The sequence below is a fragment of the Anguilla anguilla genome, chromosome 5 (assembly GCF_013347855.1).
Source record: "Anguilla anguilla isolate fAngAng1 chromosome 5, fAngAng1.pri, whole genome shotgun sequence".
Lineage (NCBI taxonomy): Eukaryota > Metazoa > Chordata > Actinopteri > Anguilliformes > Anguillidae > Anguilla > Anguilla anguilla.
Window position 1 is genome coordinate 62,007,268 of NC_049205.1, and position 18,390 is coordinate 62,025,657.

At 48.9% G+C, this 18,390-nt stretch overlaps 1 protein-coding gene across 1 annotated transcript in view; it reads left to right on the forward strand.

The window, feature by feature from the left end:
• Positions 1-18,390, forward strand: part of ndst3 (N-deacetylase/N-sulfotransferase (heparan glucosaminyl) 3) — a 100,178-nt gene that overhangs the window by 72,312 nt on the left and 9,476 nt on the right. The window contains exons 6-9 of the mRNA XM_035416557.1: positions 10,943-11,125; positions 11,783-11,879; positions 13,949-14,072; positions 17,601-17,775. Coding sequence (XP_035272448.1) covers positions 10,943-11,125; positions 11,783-11,879; positions 13,949-14,072; positions 17,601-17,775 — 579 coding nt within the window. The remainder of the gene's footprint in view (positions 1-10,942; positions 11,126-11,782; positions 11,880-13,948; positions 14,073-17,600; positions 17,776-18,390) is intronic.

Sequence of the window (18,390 nt, forward strand, 5' to 3'; positions counted from 1 at the left end):
CTGATCCTCCCGGTTCTCGGGGATCTGGTTAAAATTAATCGGCCCGCGGATACAAGGCTACGTCTGCCGGGTGGGTGGGGGGGGGGGGGCGGGGGGGGGGGGATTGCTACAGTAGCAGCGGAGCCCGTGTGTGGAAATTTGGGCGCTGGGTTACTTTGTCTTTGTCAGAGGCTCCGCCTGGCTTTTAATTAACCCAGCGACGGGATGCCTGCTTCGGGTGTTCTGACTGAAAGCCGGTGTGATCTTGGCATCACCGTTCTGTTATGCGGTGTGTTTATTTTCCGAGGCGGTGCTCTGAAGAGCAGAACTCCTTCGTGGGGTTGAAGCTGGGGGCCGGGCATTTAATGCAACGTTTGCCCGTTTCTTCAGAAAGACTGAGTGCGTTAAATAACCTGCACTGTCACACTTTCTTACACAACCAAGGAACTGAACTGGCTCGCTATCTAGCTTTTGAGCTAGTTCTTAAGGTCATTGTTTTGTTTAAAGCTTGTTTAATATTTCAGGAAAGTGCTCACAGAGTAAGATTTGTCATTCTCAGTGCATGCCCAGTATTTTAATATAAGAAGGAAATCCTGGTGTGGTTTTTTTTTTTGTTGTTTGTTCATTGTAGCACTGGAATATTTGGCTGGTTCTGTTCACTATGCGAGGATTTTCTGGGATTAGTTCTTACTGCTGGTTGGAAATTAAATGACATCAGTGGGGGTGAACTGCCATAATTACATAACCACACGACAGATACTTCAGAAGAGAACCGGTTTAATTCTGAGAGCTTTATTTGAATTTAATCTAATTGAATTAATTGAGCTTAACTCAATTCGAAGATGACTCACTGCCCTGACAGGTGAACAAACAATCAAAACAAGTAGCAGTGATCATAGCAAATGTCACGAGAAGCGTATTTCTGATTATGTTGGTGTTGGCTACTGCGCAAATGACTGATTAATTAACAATTAGAGGGAGAACGAGGAGCCGGTGTCCAGTTAATAAGCCGCTCACGGCCTTCTGGGAAATGTAAAGATCGCCCAGGCGGGGGGACTGTGGTCGTGCCACAGAAATGGCGCCACAGAGCGCTTCCTGAAGTCTGGACATTTTGGCGAGGGTATTTCTGAGCGTCCGCTCGAGTTGGGCTAGCGCTGGAGGGGGCATTAGCGCAACCACCTGAGCGTGGTTTCGGGACGTCCTTTACGTTGCTCGTCGAAGTCGGTACAACGTTCCGCGGCCACCTGGCGGGATGCCGTTAATATCGCGCTTGTTTGGAACAGGTGCTGCTTCGGATCGCGGTAATGTTTACGTAGCGCGGGCGCGCTGAGCTAATCGCCCCTGACGGCGACGAGGCCGGGCAGATGGCGCGAATGTCGGCGCGGCGAAGTGTTCCCGGCGCCTGCGCCGGACCCGTCCAGGAAGCTAATAGGCCGTTTCAGCGTGCGAGCGCGTTCTGGCAAAAGGGTCTGCCGCAAGAACTGCTGAGTCGCCAAAAAGCAGGAGGGGAGAGATTCGGTTCAGGCCATTAGAAATGAACGAAGCTAAACGGCACGCAGTCAGATTCGTGAGGTATTTTTCACGTCTGTAACGAGGCATTCGGGTCGCTTCTGAGTACCATACCTTAAAATTATAAGTCAAAGATTTATTAAAGATTGTATAGTTAGTGCAAGGGACAGGATGGTATACAACAGCAAACTTGCTTGTCTGAACTGTGCCTGGATATATAAACATTTAATACGTTTAATTTCCAAGAACTGCCTGAAAATTTGCTGAAACTTCAGGGAACAGCAATCTTTTTTTTTATGACGAAGCCCGCAGCCACTACTGTACGTGCTATAAATAGCAAATATACTGTAGTTAGATAGGTAGTTGCCCGTTTGATTTAAAGCGTATTAGAATATTGTCAACCCCGCCTGAATTAAAAGCAGAGTAAATATTTTGATATCAGGAGGTTGATTTGAGTGTAAAAGTGTTCGGGTAAATAAGGAAGTGGCGGTGAACTTAAATATGTCTCTCAGGGAAATACGTTGCGTTCTTTTGAACATTTTCTCAAGCTGTTACCCCATGCTGAATAAAACTAACCTTTAAGCAAATGAAACATTAGCACATACATTCCATTGGTGAGGGCTTATTTATTCATTTGTTTGAATTTTTTATTTTTTTTTTAACGTTTGAAATGATAATACTGGGAAGGTACCGTACGCCAGCAAGGGGGGGAAGAAAAAAAGGTGTAGCTTATTTTGTTTGTTTGTTGTTATGAAAGCAGTTATTACGAAGATATGGTTTTAATTAAAAATAAAGGGAAAAAGAGAAGGCCTGGGAATGCTTGTAGAAATAGAAATGCGGTTTGGAGAGAGACGGAGATAATGTGCTCTGGATGGTGTAAGTAGCCCAAATGTTATTTCATTTTGGCCAATTCATAACCGGCACGTTCATAACTGAATCCGTTCTCTTAATAAATCCAATATAGTTTTAGCCGACACTAAAAACCTTTAAATGAAAACATTGATTTAAAAAAAATTTTTTTTTTTATTCTTCGGGGGGAGAAAATGTAATCTATGGTTTTAATTACACGGCAGTTAATAAAATCGGTTGTAAATTTTCATTCTGTGCGGTCTGTATGAAAAGGGTGGGGGCGTCTTTACAAAGGTGGATGAAGTCACTGGCCCCCGTGTCGAGGACAGAATTCGGTTTTTATTCTTATGTTCGTACGTTTGGCCGGCACCAAATAAATCATAGACTAAGTAAGTGAATAGATACGTGTGTGTGTGTAGCGTGTCGTGGGTGCGGGGGGGTGGGCGGTTGTGATGCAGTGCTGCGTGCTGTGTGTGTGGGGGTGGGGGGGGGGGGTGGAGAAAATGAGATTTTATCTGAAGGATGTATAGCAGAGAGCACACAATAACGCAGGAGATAAAGGTCCTTCTGCACAATGGAGGGTAGTTCCTCCACAGCACTGCGTGCTAACACCAGAGGCTGGCTGGCTTGTTTTGTTTTTTTTTCTTTACTTTCTTTCTTTCTTTCTTTTCTCGCCGGCACGGAGTTATGAATATCGTCAGGGTCAGGGACAGGAAATCAATTATAGACGAGGCCTTTTTCCCGATCGTCCGCTAACCTAGGATGAAGGGCGCCGTCTCTCTCTCTTCATCTCTATAGGTTTTCTGATTATTTCATTTATTTATTTTCCTCCTTTTTTTCTTCGCACCGCGTTTCGCTTTCGTCCTGTTTGTAGCAGACGAGTCCTTTTCGGCTGGCCGATCGTCTCCAGGTCTTCGCTTTGAAGTGGAAGCTGTGAAAGAGTTGCCTTCACAGAACTGAGACCGCGCTCTTTCTTATTGAACGAGACCGGGTGTATGTTAGCGACCTGGAAGCCGCCGCTAATGCAGCGCATCTGGCGGGAGCCGGTCGGGTCACGCGGGGCGACTTCCCGCCACGGAGAGATGGCGCATGAAAGCCGCTGGACATGAAAGCGTCTGAGAGCGATGGCGGCCGACGAAAGGCTCCTCCGAATGCGCTCGAAGCGCGGGCGTGTCGTGCCCTGCACCCCCCCCCCCTCCCCCCACGGCCTTTTGTTCTGGCCCCTTTACCCACGATGCTTTTCTGTACTCCTAAAGACAGCAGACTAGCAGCTCTCTGTTCATACTGCGCACACAGCCAGGCTAACTGCAGTGAAACCGCTAACCAGACTCTGAGACGGGCTACATAGCCGAGGTACGCTAGCGTCAGCTTCTCAGCTGAGTTTTATTTTGTTTATTTAAATATGTATTTTTGACGATAAGAACGTGACTCAAGGGGCTGCTGGGATGCTCTTCCCGCTAAGCCGCTATCCCGCCGTCCACAGCAGGAGGCGCCCCCCGCAGGGCGATGTGCTGTCAGCTCTCTCATCGCCCAGGGACGGGCTGGCAGGGGTGACGTCGTCTCGACGCGCTCTGGCGACCCCTGCTGGTCGAGCGGGTGCTCGCGGGGCTCGCCTGTCGAGCTGCACGCGCGGTGTCGTACGCCCACGCGTCAGGTCTGCGTGAGGCCGGCGTGCCCGACGCCGCGGGTGGGGGCGTCTCGCTCTCTGGCAGAGGCCTCGGCTCTGCCCCCCCCAGACTGGCAGCTGAGGAACGAGTGTTGCAGTGTGAGCATGATCAGCGAGAAAAAGGAGGGGGAAACGAATGCATTACATTACAGGCATTTAGCAGTTGCTCTTATCCAGAGCGACTTTTATCGCAGCATTTGCATTGCATCCATTTATACAGCTGGGTATGTACTGATGCAATGCAGGTTACGGGTAGGTTGCTTGCTCAAGGGTACAAGGGCAGTGTCCTACCCATAGACCGAATGTAATGTAACGACAACAGACTCCAATTGCCACTCCTAGACCTTTTGTTAGCTTCCTTGTGCGTGAACTGATGATGCAAAGACACAGAGCTGGCCAAGAGACAGCTGAGCAGCCAACTGGCCACTTATTTCTTCTCCCTTAAACTGGGGGGGGCTGTGTGTAGAAGGGCTGTAGTTCCTACACGGACCAGCCGATGTGGATGTAGCTACACTTCGATGAAAGCTGCCAGGCTGGACTTTAACCTCATTCATGGGTTCATTTAATTTCCGAACGTGCTGGAGCACAGAGTACAGAGCTCAGGCATCCAAAATCGCGTCCCTCTCCAAATCACTCGCACACCTGCTTTGTTTATCAGTTTGAAATTTAGTGCCTGATTTTTATTTTTATGGATGTATTGATTGATCTCTTGCTATCGAAAACACTAAAACGAGAAAACGGTGTTATTTGTCACTTTTGGCAAAAGGTACTGTGAAAAGAACATTGTGCCGCTCACAAAATAAATATTCAGGGCCGCCTGCATCCACCCCAGGGGTGGGGGGGGGGATGGGGCGCAGGCGGAGGGGGGCGTGGGGATAAATCACTGCGCCATCGTCAAACGCACACTCGGCCACAGCCTTCAGAAAGCCGCCAGGCCGCGCGATTGGTGCTTTTACTGCCGATGACTGGAGCCTCACGAAGCTGCCAGTCATTATCTCCCCCCGAAAAAAAAAAGAAAGAAAACCTGCTGACATTTTCTGCTACATCTGCCAGCGGCCGGACGAGGTAAATGTGATTTCAGCTCCACTCCTCATAAACATGCTCAAATTACATCAAAATATATATTTCCGCTGAACCGGGGGAGAAGAGGAGAGCGCAATTTGTTGAAGGGCTTTAATCATAACGGAGAAGGAGAGAGACTGGCGTGAAGCGAGAGGGCCTTTGAAAGCGAGATCAGCGCTATTGTTTTTGTTGTTGTTGTTGTCGTTGGCGTTGGGCAGGTAGACGCTCAGAGATAATAACTGGTACTGTCACCTGGAAAAATGGTTAATGAGCGGCTGGCAGCTGGGCCAAAATCCTTGACAAATAAAATTTATCTCAAATGCCAGCGGAGGAACTGGGTCTGCATGGGCTGAATAATTCAGGTGAAATTTTCACAGACGGCAGTATTGCAGTGTGTGGATGGGCCCCGTGGTCTGGTATCTGTTAAGGCTCTGTTCCAGTGTGTGGATGGGCCCCATGGTCTGGTATCTGTTAAGGCTGTGTTCCAGTGTGTGGATGGGTCCCATGGTCTGGTATCTGTTAAGGCTGTGTTCCAGTGTGTGGATGGGTCCCATGGTCTGGTATCTGTTAAGGCTCTGTTCCAGTGTGGGGATGGGCCGCGTGGTCTGGTATCTGTTAAGGCTGTGTTCCAGTGTGTGGATGGGCCCCATGGTCTGGTATCTGTTAAGGCACTGTTCCAGTGTGTGGATGGGCCCCGTGGTCTGGTATCTGTTAAGGCCCTGTTCCAGTGTGTGGATGGGTCCCATGGTCTGGTATCTGTTAAGGCTGTGTTCCAGTGTGTGGATGGGCCCCGTGGTCTGGTATCTGTTAAGGCTCTGTTCCAGTGTGTGGATGGGCCCCGTGGTCTGGTATCTGTTAAGGCACTGTTCCAGTGTGTGGATGGACCCCATGGTCTGTTATCTGTTAAGGCTCTGTTCCAGTGTGTGGATGGGCCCCGTGGTCTGGTATCTGTTAAGGCTCTGTTCCAGTGTGTGGATGGGCCCCATGGTCTGGTATCTGTTAAGGCTCTGTTCCAGTGTGTGGATGGGCCCCATGGTCTGGTATCTGTTAAGGCTGTGTTCCAGTGTGTGGATGGGCCCCATGATCTGGTATCTGTTAAGGCTCTGTTCCAGTGTGTGGATGGGCCCCATGGTCTGGTATCTGTTAAGGCTGTGTTCCAGTGTGTGGATGGGCCCCATGGTCTGGTATCTGTTAAGGCTCTGTTCCAGTGTGTGGATGGGCCCCATGGTCTGGTATCTGTTAAGGCTCTGTTCCAGTGTGTGGATGGGCCCCGTGGTCTGGTATCTGTTAAGGCCCTGTTCCAGTGTGTGGATGGGGCCCCATGGTCTGGTATCTGTTAAGGCTCTGTTCCAGTGTGTGGATGGGCCCCGTGGTCTGGTATCTGTGAAGGCCCTGTTCCAGTGTACAGATTGTTGCTGATTTTGTTTAAGGAGAATCTAACCAGGTTAACCAGGATGTAATTACATGTTCACAGGTGACCCGCACATTCTCCCTTATTCAGGGCTGATTTTGGGCCTAGCCTTGCTTCTGGAGGCTGTTGCAGGATCTCCAGCTCTCTATAATTAACAACCCCGGGGCCAGAGACCCCCCCCCCCCCGTTCTAGATCGTTCTAAAGACTGAGCGAAACCCCCCCCCCCCCCCCCCCCGCATTATTGCCGATGCCAAGGCGTAGCGGCTCTCCAAATGAGCAGCTTCGCTAATTGTTCCGCCGCTTCCAACTCCGCGCGCTAGCGTCGGCCCGTCCGCTCCCATAGGCCCGTCTCTTGGCTTCGGCAAGCTGTGAAATCGGCGCTTGGACGTGGCGCTGCGCTGTGGATCCCCGGGTCCCTGACTGCAGTGCCTCGACGTGGCGGCGGGAGGGGGGGGGGGGGGGGGGTTCGGGGGAGAAAACAGACCGCCAAGTTATTTATTTGGCTCCCCTCCAGCTGATGTGAGAGATGTCTTTGCGGTTGACAGCTGTCAGGCTGACACATCTAGCTATTTTAAAACCGAGTGTAATCTTCACAGGGAGAGATCTCTTTGTAGCTCCGCCTGTCCCTTATTTAAATCCAGATTCAGCAGTCATTTGATACTGTCTCTCTCTCTCTCTCTCTCTCTCTCCCCCTCTCCCCCCCGAACAACCAACACAATTACTGAGGCTCGGATACCCTTCTAAAACAAAGGCTCTTTTCATGAGGCGCTCAAAGACACTTCTTTCATTCTTTCTTTTTCCAATATAAAGTGACTTGCCACTCTAATAAAAAGAAAACCAGGCCTGTTCACCTTTCTAACGCTGTGTCTAATCTGGAGCAAGGCGGTTGTCATGGAAAGGCGTTTTTCCTTTGATGTCAGTCTGCAAGGGGACTGGGGTGGAATTTGATTGGGTCAAAACTCCGGAATTTAAAAGAACAAGTGGTGGAGGCGGAGCGAGCCATTCGCGGTCTGCAAACCGATTGCATGTGCCGGCACTGCCAAGCCATACAACAGTTTGTTTAGTGATTCAGGTCTCCAGATGGAAATAGAATTATGTGTAATAATAAGTGCCGAGAAAATTAGCGGCGGGGCTGGGGGGCGGGCTGCGGGGGGGGGGGGGACAAGGGAACGGGTCATGAACCGTTTCGGTCCGTGCCACATTACGGACTCAGTTGAAGGAATCTTTTGTACCGCCCCGGTCATTTAAAGGTGATTAGTTTGAACACGGTTCGTTATAACCTGACCGCCTCTCATAATCTGATGTCTGATGCTCTCCTTTGATGAAAATGGAAAGCAATTTACGAGGTGTTTCAAATATAATTTGAGTGGCCTTTTGATATCGTATCACTCTTACAAAGCCGTGTGTGGTTAATCGAGTGATGACATCGGTAAGTGACTGCAGTGATAGCAAAGCCATTGTAATGTTGCAGATTGAAGTTAATCCAGTGCCTTTTACAATAATACGTCGGCATATTGAGAAGGTGTGTCATAAGACTACCTTGATAAAAGGTGTATCAATACAGATAATAAGAATAGTATTGCTGATTAAGTTCTGTGCCTGTGCCAAGTTTGGAAATTTTAAATCGATGTGTAGTTAAATTTAGCTGACACAATCTCTGCTTTTTTTTCCAGAGAAGTCAAAGATAATTCTCCCAACTGCCTTCAGAATGAAATTGTTCAGATTGATTTCAGATCTCATGAGTGCTTTTTTTTAAACCCAGTAAATATTTCCGGCTGTTGCAAAACAGCGGCGATTAAAGATGGGGGATTATGCGCTGAGAACACCCCGATTGTGATCGAAGCGTTCTTCGCCAGCGCTCCGCCAACTACAAGCCAGCGAACGATCCTTTAATTCCCTTAAAAGTAAACGCTGGCATATCCTGTGCTCTGCTGGCGGCAGCGGCCGCCATCTTTGGAACCGATGGCGGGTTTGTGAAGCAGCGCTTTGGGAACGCGGTTCTGGCACTGATGGGGTTAATAAGTGTTGGGGTGAGCGCCATGGTGACGGCATGGGCGTCAGGCCCTGCCTTGGTGAGACACGCCCTGTGACATTGCTGCCGCCGCATCGCTGCTCCCGATTGGCTGACGCTCAGAGCTCTGGCCACACCCCCCTCCCCATGAGCTCCTGTCTTGCGCACCTTCAGAAGGCTTGGGCTACGCCCTCCTCCATCTCCTATCCTCTGGCTGAATCCCCTCCATCTTCCCCTCCTCTCATCTTTCCCCCTCCTCCTCTCCTCTCCTCTACTCTGATTGAGACCCTTATCTTTCCCTCCTCTTCTCCTCTTCTCTCCTCCTTCTATCTTTCCCTCCTCAATTCTCCTCTCCTCCTCCTTTCTTTCCCTCCTCTCTTCTCCTCTAACTGAGGCTGTTCTATCTTTCCCTCCTGTCTTCTCCTCTCTGAATGAGTCTATTCTCCCCCCCCTTCTCCCCCCTCCCCCATCCCCTCTCCCCTCTCCCCTCACCCCCCTCCGCTCTCATCCATCACCCCGTCTGTCAGATCTGTCGCTCCTCCACACCTCCCGATCCCCCTCTCCAAACACGGCCCTGGCCCCGTGTGTCAGACTGCATGCCTCACACGCGTGCCGGTTCGCCGCAGCGAGGGTTGTGTCAACAGCCAATCAAAAGCTAAGCTGCTGTTTTTTTTTCTGTGATTTTTTTTTTTCTCCGTCTCTTTTGTTGACCTGAAAAAAATACGAACAAAGAAAAACGGGAAAAGTTTGTGTTTTTGTCGAGGCTAAAGGACGCGAAGAAGAGAAACGAACGCACTACAAGGCTTTTCAAACTCGCCCCTCGTTGAGTTGCCGGAAAAATCCATACGGGGGCGTGTCTCCTTATCACTTAAAAAAATCAGAAGGGTCAAACTTCTCTCAAATGTAGTGCATTCATTATCTACGCTAGTAAGTGATAAGGCTAATTGTGAACGGGGCATTTTGTGGAGAAGCAGTATCATTTGTAGTGTCTGAACCAAGCTGTTGAGTGTATCCTGAATGCATATCGCCGTCTCCTGAAAGCCATTATTGTCTGCTGTTTCATTTTTCTGCAACATCCATCATCTTCTCGTCTGCTAGCCGAACGCTGCTGTGATATTTATGAATTGGTGTTTCATATCGCTCCGCAATAAAAGCTTATGAAAACATGAAAACAGCCTGTGCGGTTTAATTCTGCACTGAGAGCCGAATTTAGGGGGAAATAATTCTGCAGCTGGGTGTGTTAACCGTGACCTTTGTTTTACAACAATGTCCCGACACACACAGACACACACACACACACACACACACAGACACACACACACAGATACACACTCTCTCACACACACACACTCTCTCACACACACACACACACACACACACACACACACACACATACACACACACACCCACACACAGATACACGTGCACTGGAGCTCACACACACACAGATACACACACAGACACACACACACAGATACACATACAGTCACGCACACACACACACAGATACACATACACACTCTCACACACGTGAACACACACACTCAAGCAGACACACAGATACACACACTCTCACACAAAGATATACACACACACACACAGATACACACACACTCACGCGCACACACACACACATACACTCACACGCGTGCACATACACTCAAGCAGACACACTCACACACACACAGGTACTCACACACACACACACACACACAGATACACATGCACTGGAGCACAAACACATACACAGATACACTCACACACACACACACACACACCGGTACTCACACACACACATACACATGCACTGGAGCACACACACATGCACAGATATACGCACTCACACACACGTACTCATACATGTGCGCACATGCACACACTTAAGTGCGCAGTTTGATTCCATTTTCTCAAGCTTGAAAGCCCCAATAACAATTAAACAATCCATCCTATATTCTGCACTGAAGACAATTCTGTAGGGTAAGATACTTCAGATGGCTACAGTATGTCCTTCTTTTAGCATTTTGAGAGCCTTGTATGGATAGCTTTGTGTTTTAACAGTATAATACCAAAACAACATGTAATTGCACCTTTCACATTCCTCCTCCTTAGCAGGATAAAGGAAAGAAAGATTGAAAAATTGTTCATTAATTTTCCAATGTCTGACGGAAGAGTAATTGCAATTGTCCAGGAACTCTACTGCCATCTAATGGGGGCATGTGTAATGTTCTTTTGTGCTGTGTCTAAACAATCTCTCTCTCTCTCTCTGCCCCTCCCTCCTCTCTCTGTCCCTCTGTCTCCTGCCTTTCTCTCTCTCTCTCTCTCTCTCTCTGCCCCTCCCTCCTCTCTCTGTCCCTCTGTCTCCTGCCTTTCTCTCTCTCTCTCTCTCTCTCTGTCCCTCTTTCTCCTGTCTTTCTCTCCCTCCCTCTCTCTCTCTCCACCGTTCTTCATGTGCAGATAAGCATCTTTATGACCCATTTGTCTAACTACGGGAACGACCGGCTGGGCCTGTACACCTTTGTGAACCTGGCCAGCTTTGTGCAGTGCTGGACCAACCTGAGGCTGCACACCCTGCCTCCTCTGCTTCTGGCACACAAGTACTTCCAGCTGTTCCCCGAGCAGAGGAACCCACTGTGGCAGGTGTGTGTGTGTGTGTGTGTGTGTGTGTGAGAGAGTGAGTGTGGAGGGGGTGTGGGGGTGGTGTGTGTGTGTGTGGAGGGTGTGTGTGTGTGTGTGTGTGTGTGAGAGAGAGTGTGGAGGGGGTGTGGGGGTGGTGTGTGTGTGTGTGTGGAGGGGGTGTGTGTGTGTGTGTGTGTGAGAGAGTGTGTGTGGAGGGGGTGTGGGGGTGGTGTGTGTGTGGAGGGTGTGTGTGTGTGATGGGGTGGGTGTGTGTGTGAGGGGTGTGTGTGATGGGGTGGGTGTGTGTGTGTGTGAGAGAGTGTGGAGGGGGTGTGGGGGTGGTGTGTGTATGTGTGTGGAGGGTGTGTGTGTGTGATGGGGTGGGTGTGTGTGTGAGAGGGGTGTGGGGGGGGGGGTGTGCGTGCATGTGTGTATGGAGGGTGTGTGTGTGTGATGGGGTGGGTGTGTGTGTGAGAGGGGTGTGTGTGGGGGGGGTGTGCGTGCATGTGTGTATGGAGGGTGTGTGTGTGTGATGGGGTGGGTGGGTGTGTAGGGGGGTGGGTGTGTGTGTGTGAGGGGTGTGTGTGTGTGCGTGCGTGCACGTTATCTGTGTTTCTGTTCTGGTGAATAAGGTGACGGTTTCCGTGCTTCATTGTGATCACACTGTTTTGTCTGCAGAACCCTTGCGATGACAAGAGGCACAAGGACATCTGGTCCAAGGAGAAGACGTGTGACCGGCTCCCCAAGTTCATGGTGATTGGTCCTCAGAAGACTGGTGAGTTTAACAACCGTGCGTTTGAGAGAAGTTAGGTTACTCTGAAATATACCCACCAGCCAGTTAGGGAATGTCTAACATGGGTTGTTCTGGATTGAAGTGTTCGTGCGGTGAGGTGGGGGAAGTTTTGGAATGTGGTGTCGGTAAAAAGGAGCGCTATTTCTTTCTGAAATAGGCCTTTAGTGATGTCAGTGGCTACACGGCGCGCTCTCTTCTGGGCTCATGCGTCTCCTCTGTTTATGAAACGGCGTGTGGCTCCTTCAGCGCGCGTTTCAGAGAGAGAGAGAGAGAGAGAATGCAGGAGCAGAAGTGATATCTGGATTCTCGCGCTCGCTGAAGGTGTCAGCAGGCCGCGCGATCTCCCGTGCGCAGAGCATCAGAGCACTTTGACATCCAGGGAAGTGGCCCCACTAAGTGCATCAGTAAGCACAGATGGCTGTGTGTTAACGACGCGTGTGTGCGGGACGCTGGAGATCCCGCACGTCCGACCTCACCGCACACGCTTGGCTTTCCCCTTTTTTTCAAATATTATTTGTCAGCTTGTATGACATTTCTTCTTTTTTTTTAAAAACGAAAGCCGTTGATTTGACGAGGGGTCGTGTTGACGCAGGGAAGGCCGGGGAAGGACCAGGAGAGATGAGAGCGGAGGCCTCGGCCTTCTGAGACGTCTCTGGACGTCCGACTCCGGAACGCCGCTGCTCTTTCTCTCGCTGGGCAGCTCGTACGCCTCGGCTGAGCTTGCCTTTCGACGCGAACAGATCACACACACACACACACACACACACAGCGCCGGCTCTGAGGAGCTGTTCACTCCGAGGAAGACGCCGTAGACGTCCAAACGTCCGTCCCTCCCCGTTCATTAAACAGTGTCTTTCGCTCCGAGCTCTGCGTGCTCCAGCGGTCCTTATTTTGGGCTAGTCCTAGTGGAGCTGTCCAGGTCAGGAGTCCTTTATTACAGTTTGATCGTCCTGGCTGCTGAGCACATGTTGGGTTGTCCTTTATAATGGCTGGCTTGGAGCGCGTTGGGCATCTTATCCTATCACAGAGCCCTGTGTCACCGTCTGCCAGAACGCAGCTCTCCCACCGCACGCTGTTACTCCACAAAGGGGTCGACTGTTTGCTGGAAAAGCCCACCGCATTACATGTACAAAAGAAAAATAAATAAAATAGCATTGAAAACTAGCCCTGCTTTTACTCGTGTTTCACGGTCTCCGTGGGCAAAAAAAAAAATTTTAAATCTGGAAGCTATCCAGCGAGAAAGAAGAGGGAAGAGATCTTGCCGTTTCCACTAAAAATAGTTCATGTGTGTCAGAGAGATCTGCCTCGTTAGGAAGCTGGTCTTACAACAGGAGCTACTCGGCTATCCGTCAGCAACGAGAAAAAAACAAAAACATCTGAATTTATGTGTTCTGAGAGTAATACACAGTTGAATAGGTGTATAGTAATGACGTTGGTAATGAATTTGTGTGTGTCATCGGGTGACAGCACACATTATTTTAATCATTACAGTAAAGCCTCACTGTATTCGCATTAACACACAGAGTAAAAAATGGGTAGATGTTGCTGGAACTGACGTTACTGAGAACGAGCGCGGCATATGTTTCTGTTCCTTAATATAAATATGGGTACAAGTTTAAATGAGTCAAGTGTATCTGAAATCACTCCCTTTTTAAAGTGTACCCAACAATCATTCAGGAAAAAAAATCACAGAATTTTTTTTCGTAAGTTGCAAATGAATTTATGAAAACGTAAAGCCTAATATGAATTTGGACATGTAACCGTAAACGACAGCTCTCTCTGTTCTCCTGACTTCCTGTCAGTGCGCGGAGTGTTTGTCAGGAAAGGGATTGCTGCCTGGCAACCGTGCGGTGCCCAAACCTTGGAAGGCTTTTAGTCTCCGAGTTTACCGTGACATCAGGGCTACCTGGGCAGAGCAGAGCCAGGGCGGCCATTTTAATTACTCTCATCGACAGGGATTGATTTCTCTCTCCCTCTCTCTCTCTCTCTCTCTCTGTCACACTCTCATCTTTCTCTCCCTCTCTCTCTCTCTCCCTCGCTCCCTTCATCAGGAACCACGGCTCTCTATCTCTTCCTGATAATGCACCCTTCCATATCGAGCAACTTCCCCAGCCTGAAGACATTCGAGGAGGTGCAGTTCTTCAACAGCAACAACTACCACAAAGGCATCGACTGGTAAATGGGTGCTGCTTGTGTCCTCAGCTTTAGCCCCACAGATCTGAGTGTGAGAGAGAGAGTGAAAGCCTGCTTGTGTCCTCAGTAAAGCCCAAAAGGATCTGAGTGTGAGAGACAGTGAAAGCCTGCTTGTGTCCTCAGTAAAGCCCAAACGGATCTGAGTGTGAGAGAGAGTGAAAGCCTGCTTGTGTCCTCAGTAAAGCCCAAACAGATCTGAGTGTGTGAGAGAGTAAAAGCCTGCTTGTGTCCTCAGTAAAGCCCAAACAGATCTGAGTGTGAGAGAGAGTGAAAGCCTGCTTGTGTCCTCAGTAAAGCCCAAACAGATCTGAGTGTGTGAGAGAGTAAAAGCCTGCTTGTGTCCTCAGTAAAGCCCAAACAGATCTGAGTGTGAAAGAGAGAGTAAAAGCCTGCTTGTGTCCTCAGTCCAGCCCAAATGGATCTGCGTGTGATAAGAGCTGGTAATAGGCTGGCCTCGCACAGCAACTCCCTTCCCTCTGAAACTCGCTGTGCAGTTAGAACGCCTCTCTGACCAGCAGCCATATAAATATTTGAGATAAAGAGAGTGAGGAAGTGGAGAGATGTGGTCTTATCGGTCCGTTGCTTATGTGCTTTATGTTGGGGGGAGAAACAGAGAGGAGAGGTTACTCAGTGCTACACAGAGTGGAGTGAATCACTGGCCAAATGAATTTCTGCAGCAGTGATCTGCCATACCGTTAAAATGATCAGCTGCACGGTTAAAATGATCAGCCGCTCAGTTAAAATGATCATCTGCACACTTCAGATGATCAGCTGAACAGTTAAAATGATCAGCTGAACAGTCGCAATGATCCGTTTCACAGTTAGAAATGATCAGCCGCACAGTTTAAATGATCAGCTGAACAGTTGCAATGATCCATTTCACGGTTAAAAATGATCAGCGATGCAGTTGGAAGGTTCAGCAGTCAGTGTTCCAAATGGTTCACTTTAATGTGTGCATCTTAATTAAGTCCAGCGATGTTGGCAATAGCCCCGAGCTTGCTGTTTCCAAAAAGCACGGTGCCAAAGTGTGTTTCTGTCACCGCTTCTGTGCTTTCACAGAAAACAGTCAATTCCCATCCTGTGTGTGTGTGTTTGTGTGTGCGTACGTGTGGGTGTGCATTTGGGTGTGCATGCGTGTGTGCTGTGTATGTGTGCGTGCTTGTGCCAGTGCTTGTGCCAGTGTGCGCGCGCGTGTGTGTGTCTGCGTGTGTTAGAGTAGAAGGGGTTGTGTTCATATTAGGCTGAAATTAGATTCTTTCAGGACTCACAATGGGAAATCAGCTTCCATTTATGCCCTTTCTGGGAAGCAATGGCAGCAGTTATAGGATAGGTAGGTTAGTTCATTTTATTGGCACATTTTATACACAGAGTGGTTCGCGGCCATGCTAGAACGTCACCTACCTGGGATGTTTCATTTTGGTCGGCGGACTTTGGGCCAAAGACTGTAGGGCAGAGGAAACAGGGCTTTAGATTCAAAGGTGAGCTTCAGCCATCTTCAGTCGAATTGGACAGCACTCCACTTCAGATGACCAGTTTCCGGCTCTCACAACACTGTAGTAGGAAACGGATCCAAAATGGCTTCCTCTAGTCTGCACACTCCTCTCTTCCCATTAAATACCCTCCCATTCCGCCTCAACCTGCAACCCGTAGTTATAGAGCTAACGATGAATTCATTTGTGGCAAAAACGTGCCAGTCGTACAGCTTGCGCAGCTAAAAACTGCTGCATCACACGTCAGGTGCAGAAGATATTAAGCACATCCCATAAACCCCTTCTGCATCAGACGGCACTGCACATGCAGATAAAGATGGCCGCTTGCCATCTTTAAAAAGCTAACGGTACCCCAGGGTCACTTTTCAGACCAGGGGCTTGTTCTGCCAGCTGGCTCGAGCACAGCACATAGGGGAATTAATATTTTATTAATAATTTAACCAAGCAGCCAGTGAGCAGGAAAAAACGCTCAGTTCTGCTCTGGAGTGTTTCCGTGGACTCAAACAGGGGTGAAGTGCAGGAGGGCAAGATTTTCCTTTTTGATATTCTTTTTTATTTACTCTGTGCATAAGACAGTAAATGAATCTTATGTTTAATTTTAAGTGTGTTATTTTGTGTTACAGCAGGTTCAGTTAACATTGCAAGTGAGATTCATGCCAAGATCAGTTGCTATGAACAGGGCTGTAGCAACCATGGAGGACACCGTGGTCACGTCCCCTGTATTTTTATTTTTTTTGTCCATTTCCAAAGCCTATATTTAATTGCATTCATTAGGGAGAACATCCGTTGCAATTCATTTGGGAGGGGAATGAATGGTCTTTAATATTTTCTCAAATTTAAGCCTTATCCAGAGGCACATGTACAGCATTTGCACTCTGAAACGCATCCTCAATTAAACGACTAAATTAAAAGGGAGAGAGAGCAGACTCTGGCCTAGCACCCCACCTCCACCCCCGACACCTCACCCCTCCCCCCAACCCAGCCGAGTCTCTTGACCTCGGTATTTTTAGGTCCTGGCTATGCCCCTGGCTGTGAATAACATATCGGTGCTGTGATTGCTAAGGGTGCTTTAACCTTGCAGAAGGGAAATATTTGTCGCTAAGGAAATACAAAAAAAAAAAAATGTTTCTGAGTGTGCTGATGGGTAAAGGGGTCTGCTGTGTGTGGAGTATCATTTAATGCATCACTGCCCACACAACCACAACTTCACCGGACACGGGTTTGGCCGGCCCGGTTCTCTCTGCCGAATTAAACCCTAGCCGCCGTGATAGGGACCCTCTGATAGGACGTGGTGGGTGGCTCTAAAACGCTACCATGGTAACAAGCTGACCCCTTTTAACACTGGGCGAGGGAGGCGGTCTCGTCAGGACAGCAAGGCGGTGAAAAGCCATCTTGTCACGCCCCGTGTTAATGTGATTGTAACGAGCCAAACTCAATCAATCAGTCAACCAGCCGGTGAATCTTAATTGCACCCAAAGGGCAATTCATTCATTGTGTGGCCTAGTTTTAAAAAAATCACAACATGAACCAATAAAAAACAATATGTGCCAATAAAAAAGCACACGCGTAATAAATCACTGAGATGAAAAACATGTTAAAAAGTATAAAAGGGACATGGAACCCACTCACAGGTCTAGCTCTTCGATTGATTTATTGGTTTTACCTTGCCACAACCCCACGAGAGTAAGTTTTAATGACTATAGCTTTAAATAAAGCCCATAAATCATGGAACTGGCCCCCAACTTCATTGGTATTACGTTCAGATTTCTCAAGGCTGCTTACTAGACACCTCATATGCCCTGAGACATAAATATACAAATACTTATCCTTTCACACTGCTTTACATTGACTGAAACGGTTCAAGTGAAGTCACTCGCTTGCCTTGCTTTACCCATTTTGCGTGGGAGTTGAACCCGCAAGCCCTCTAGGGTTAAAAAGCCCAGCTGTTGCACCGCAGCACCGGCGGTTGCCACAGTAACGACGGGCACAAGAACAGCAGCCTTCTCTGGGTCTTCCGCAGGTACATGGAGTTCTTTCCGGTCCCCTCCAACGTGACCACGGACTTCCTGTTCGAAAAGAGCGCCAACTACTTCCCGTCGGAAGAGTCGCCCCGACGCGCGGCCGCCCTCCTGCCCAAGGCCAAGGTGATCACGCTGCTCATCAACCCCTCGGACCGCGCCTACTCCTGGTACCAGGTGAGTGTGCCCCCTACAGGACCACGCCCTGGACACCCGTGGCCTACTCTCTCAGCTCACAGAATGCATCTGTTGTCCCATCTGAGAGACTGGTCATGCAGCAGCATGAAATGCATGCACAGATGACAACATGCAATGTTTATGATTTGTGTCATGGCTCTAGGCTAGCATAGTTGGCTTGCATGTTATGCTTCAGTGATGCTTTGCATAGACCCATGCTAGTCTGTGGCTGTTGTTGGCCAAGCGTGGTGTGCTGTTGTTTATACACTGTAAAATGTTCAGTGTTAATTCAACTCTAACAGAGAGTACATATGAGTCCAATAGGGACCATGTGTACAAACTCTAAAGGATGCTTACTGTAGTCTCTGGATGAAGTCATTCTGGATAAGATAATCTGTTGAATTGGTGCATGCAAAATTTGAGACACAACGGCAACAATGAACATGATGCACAAGATTGCAAGTGGAGATGTGTATCAGTGAACAGAGGCTCCTCATGCGTGTATGTGTGTACATGTGCATGCATGTGTGTGTGAGAGAAAGAGAGAGTGTTTGTGTGAGTGAGAGAGAGAGAGAGAGTGTGTGTGTGAATGAGAGAGAGAGAGAGAGTGTGTGC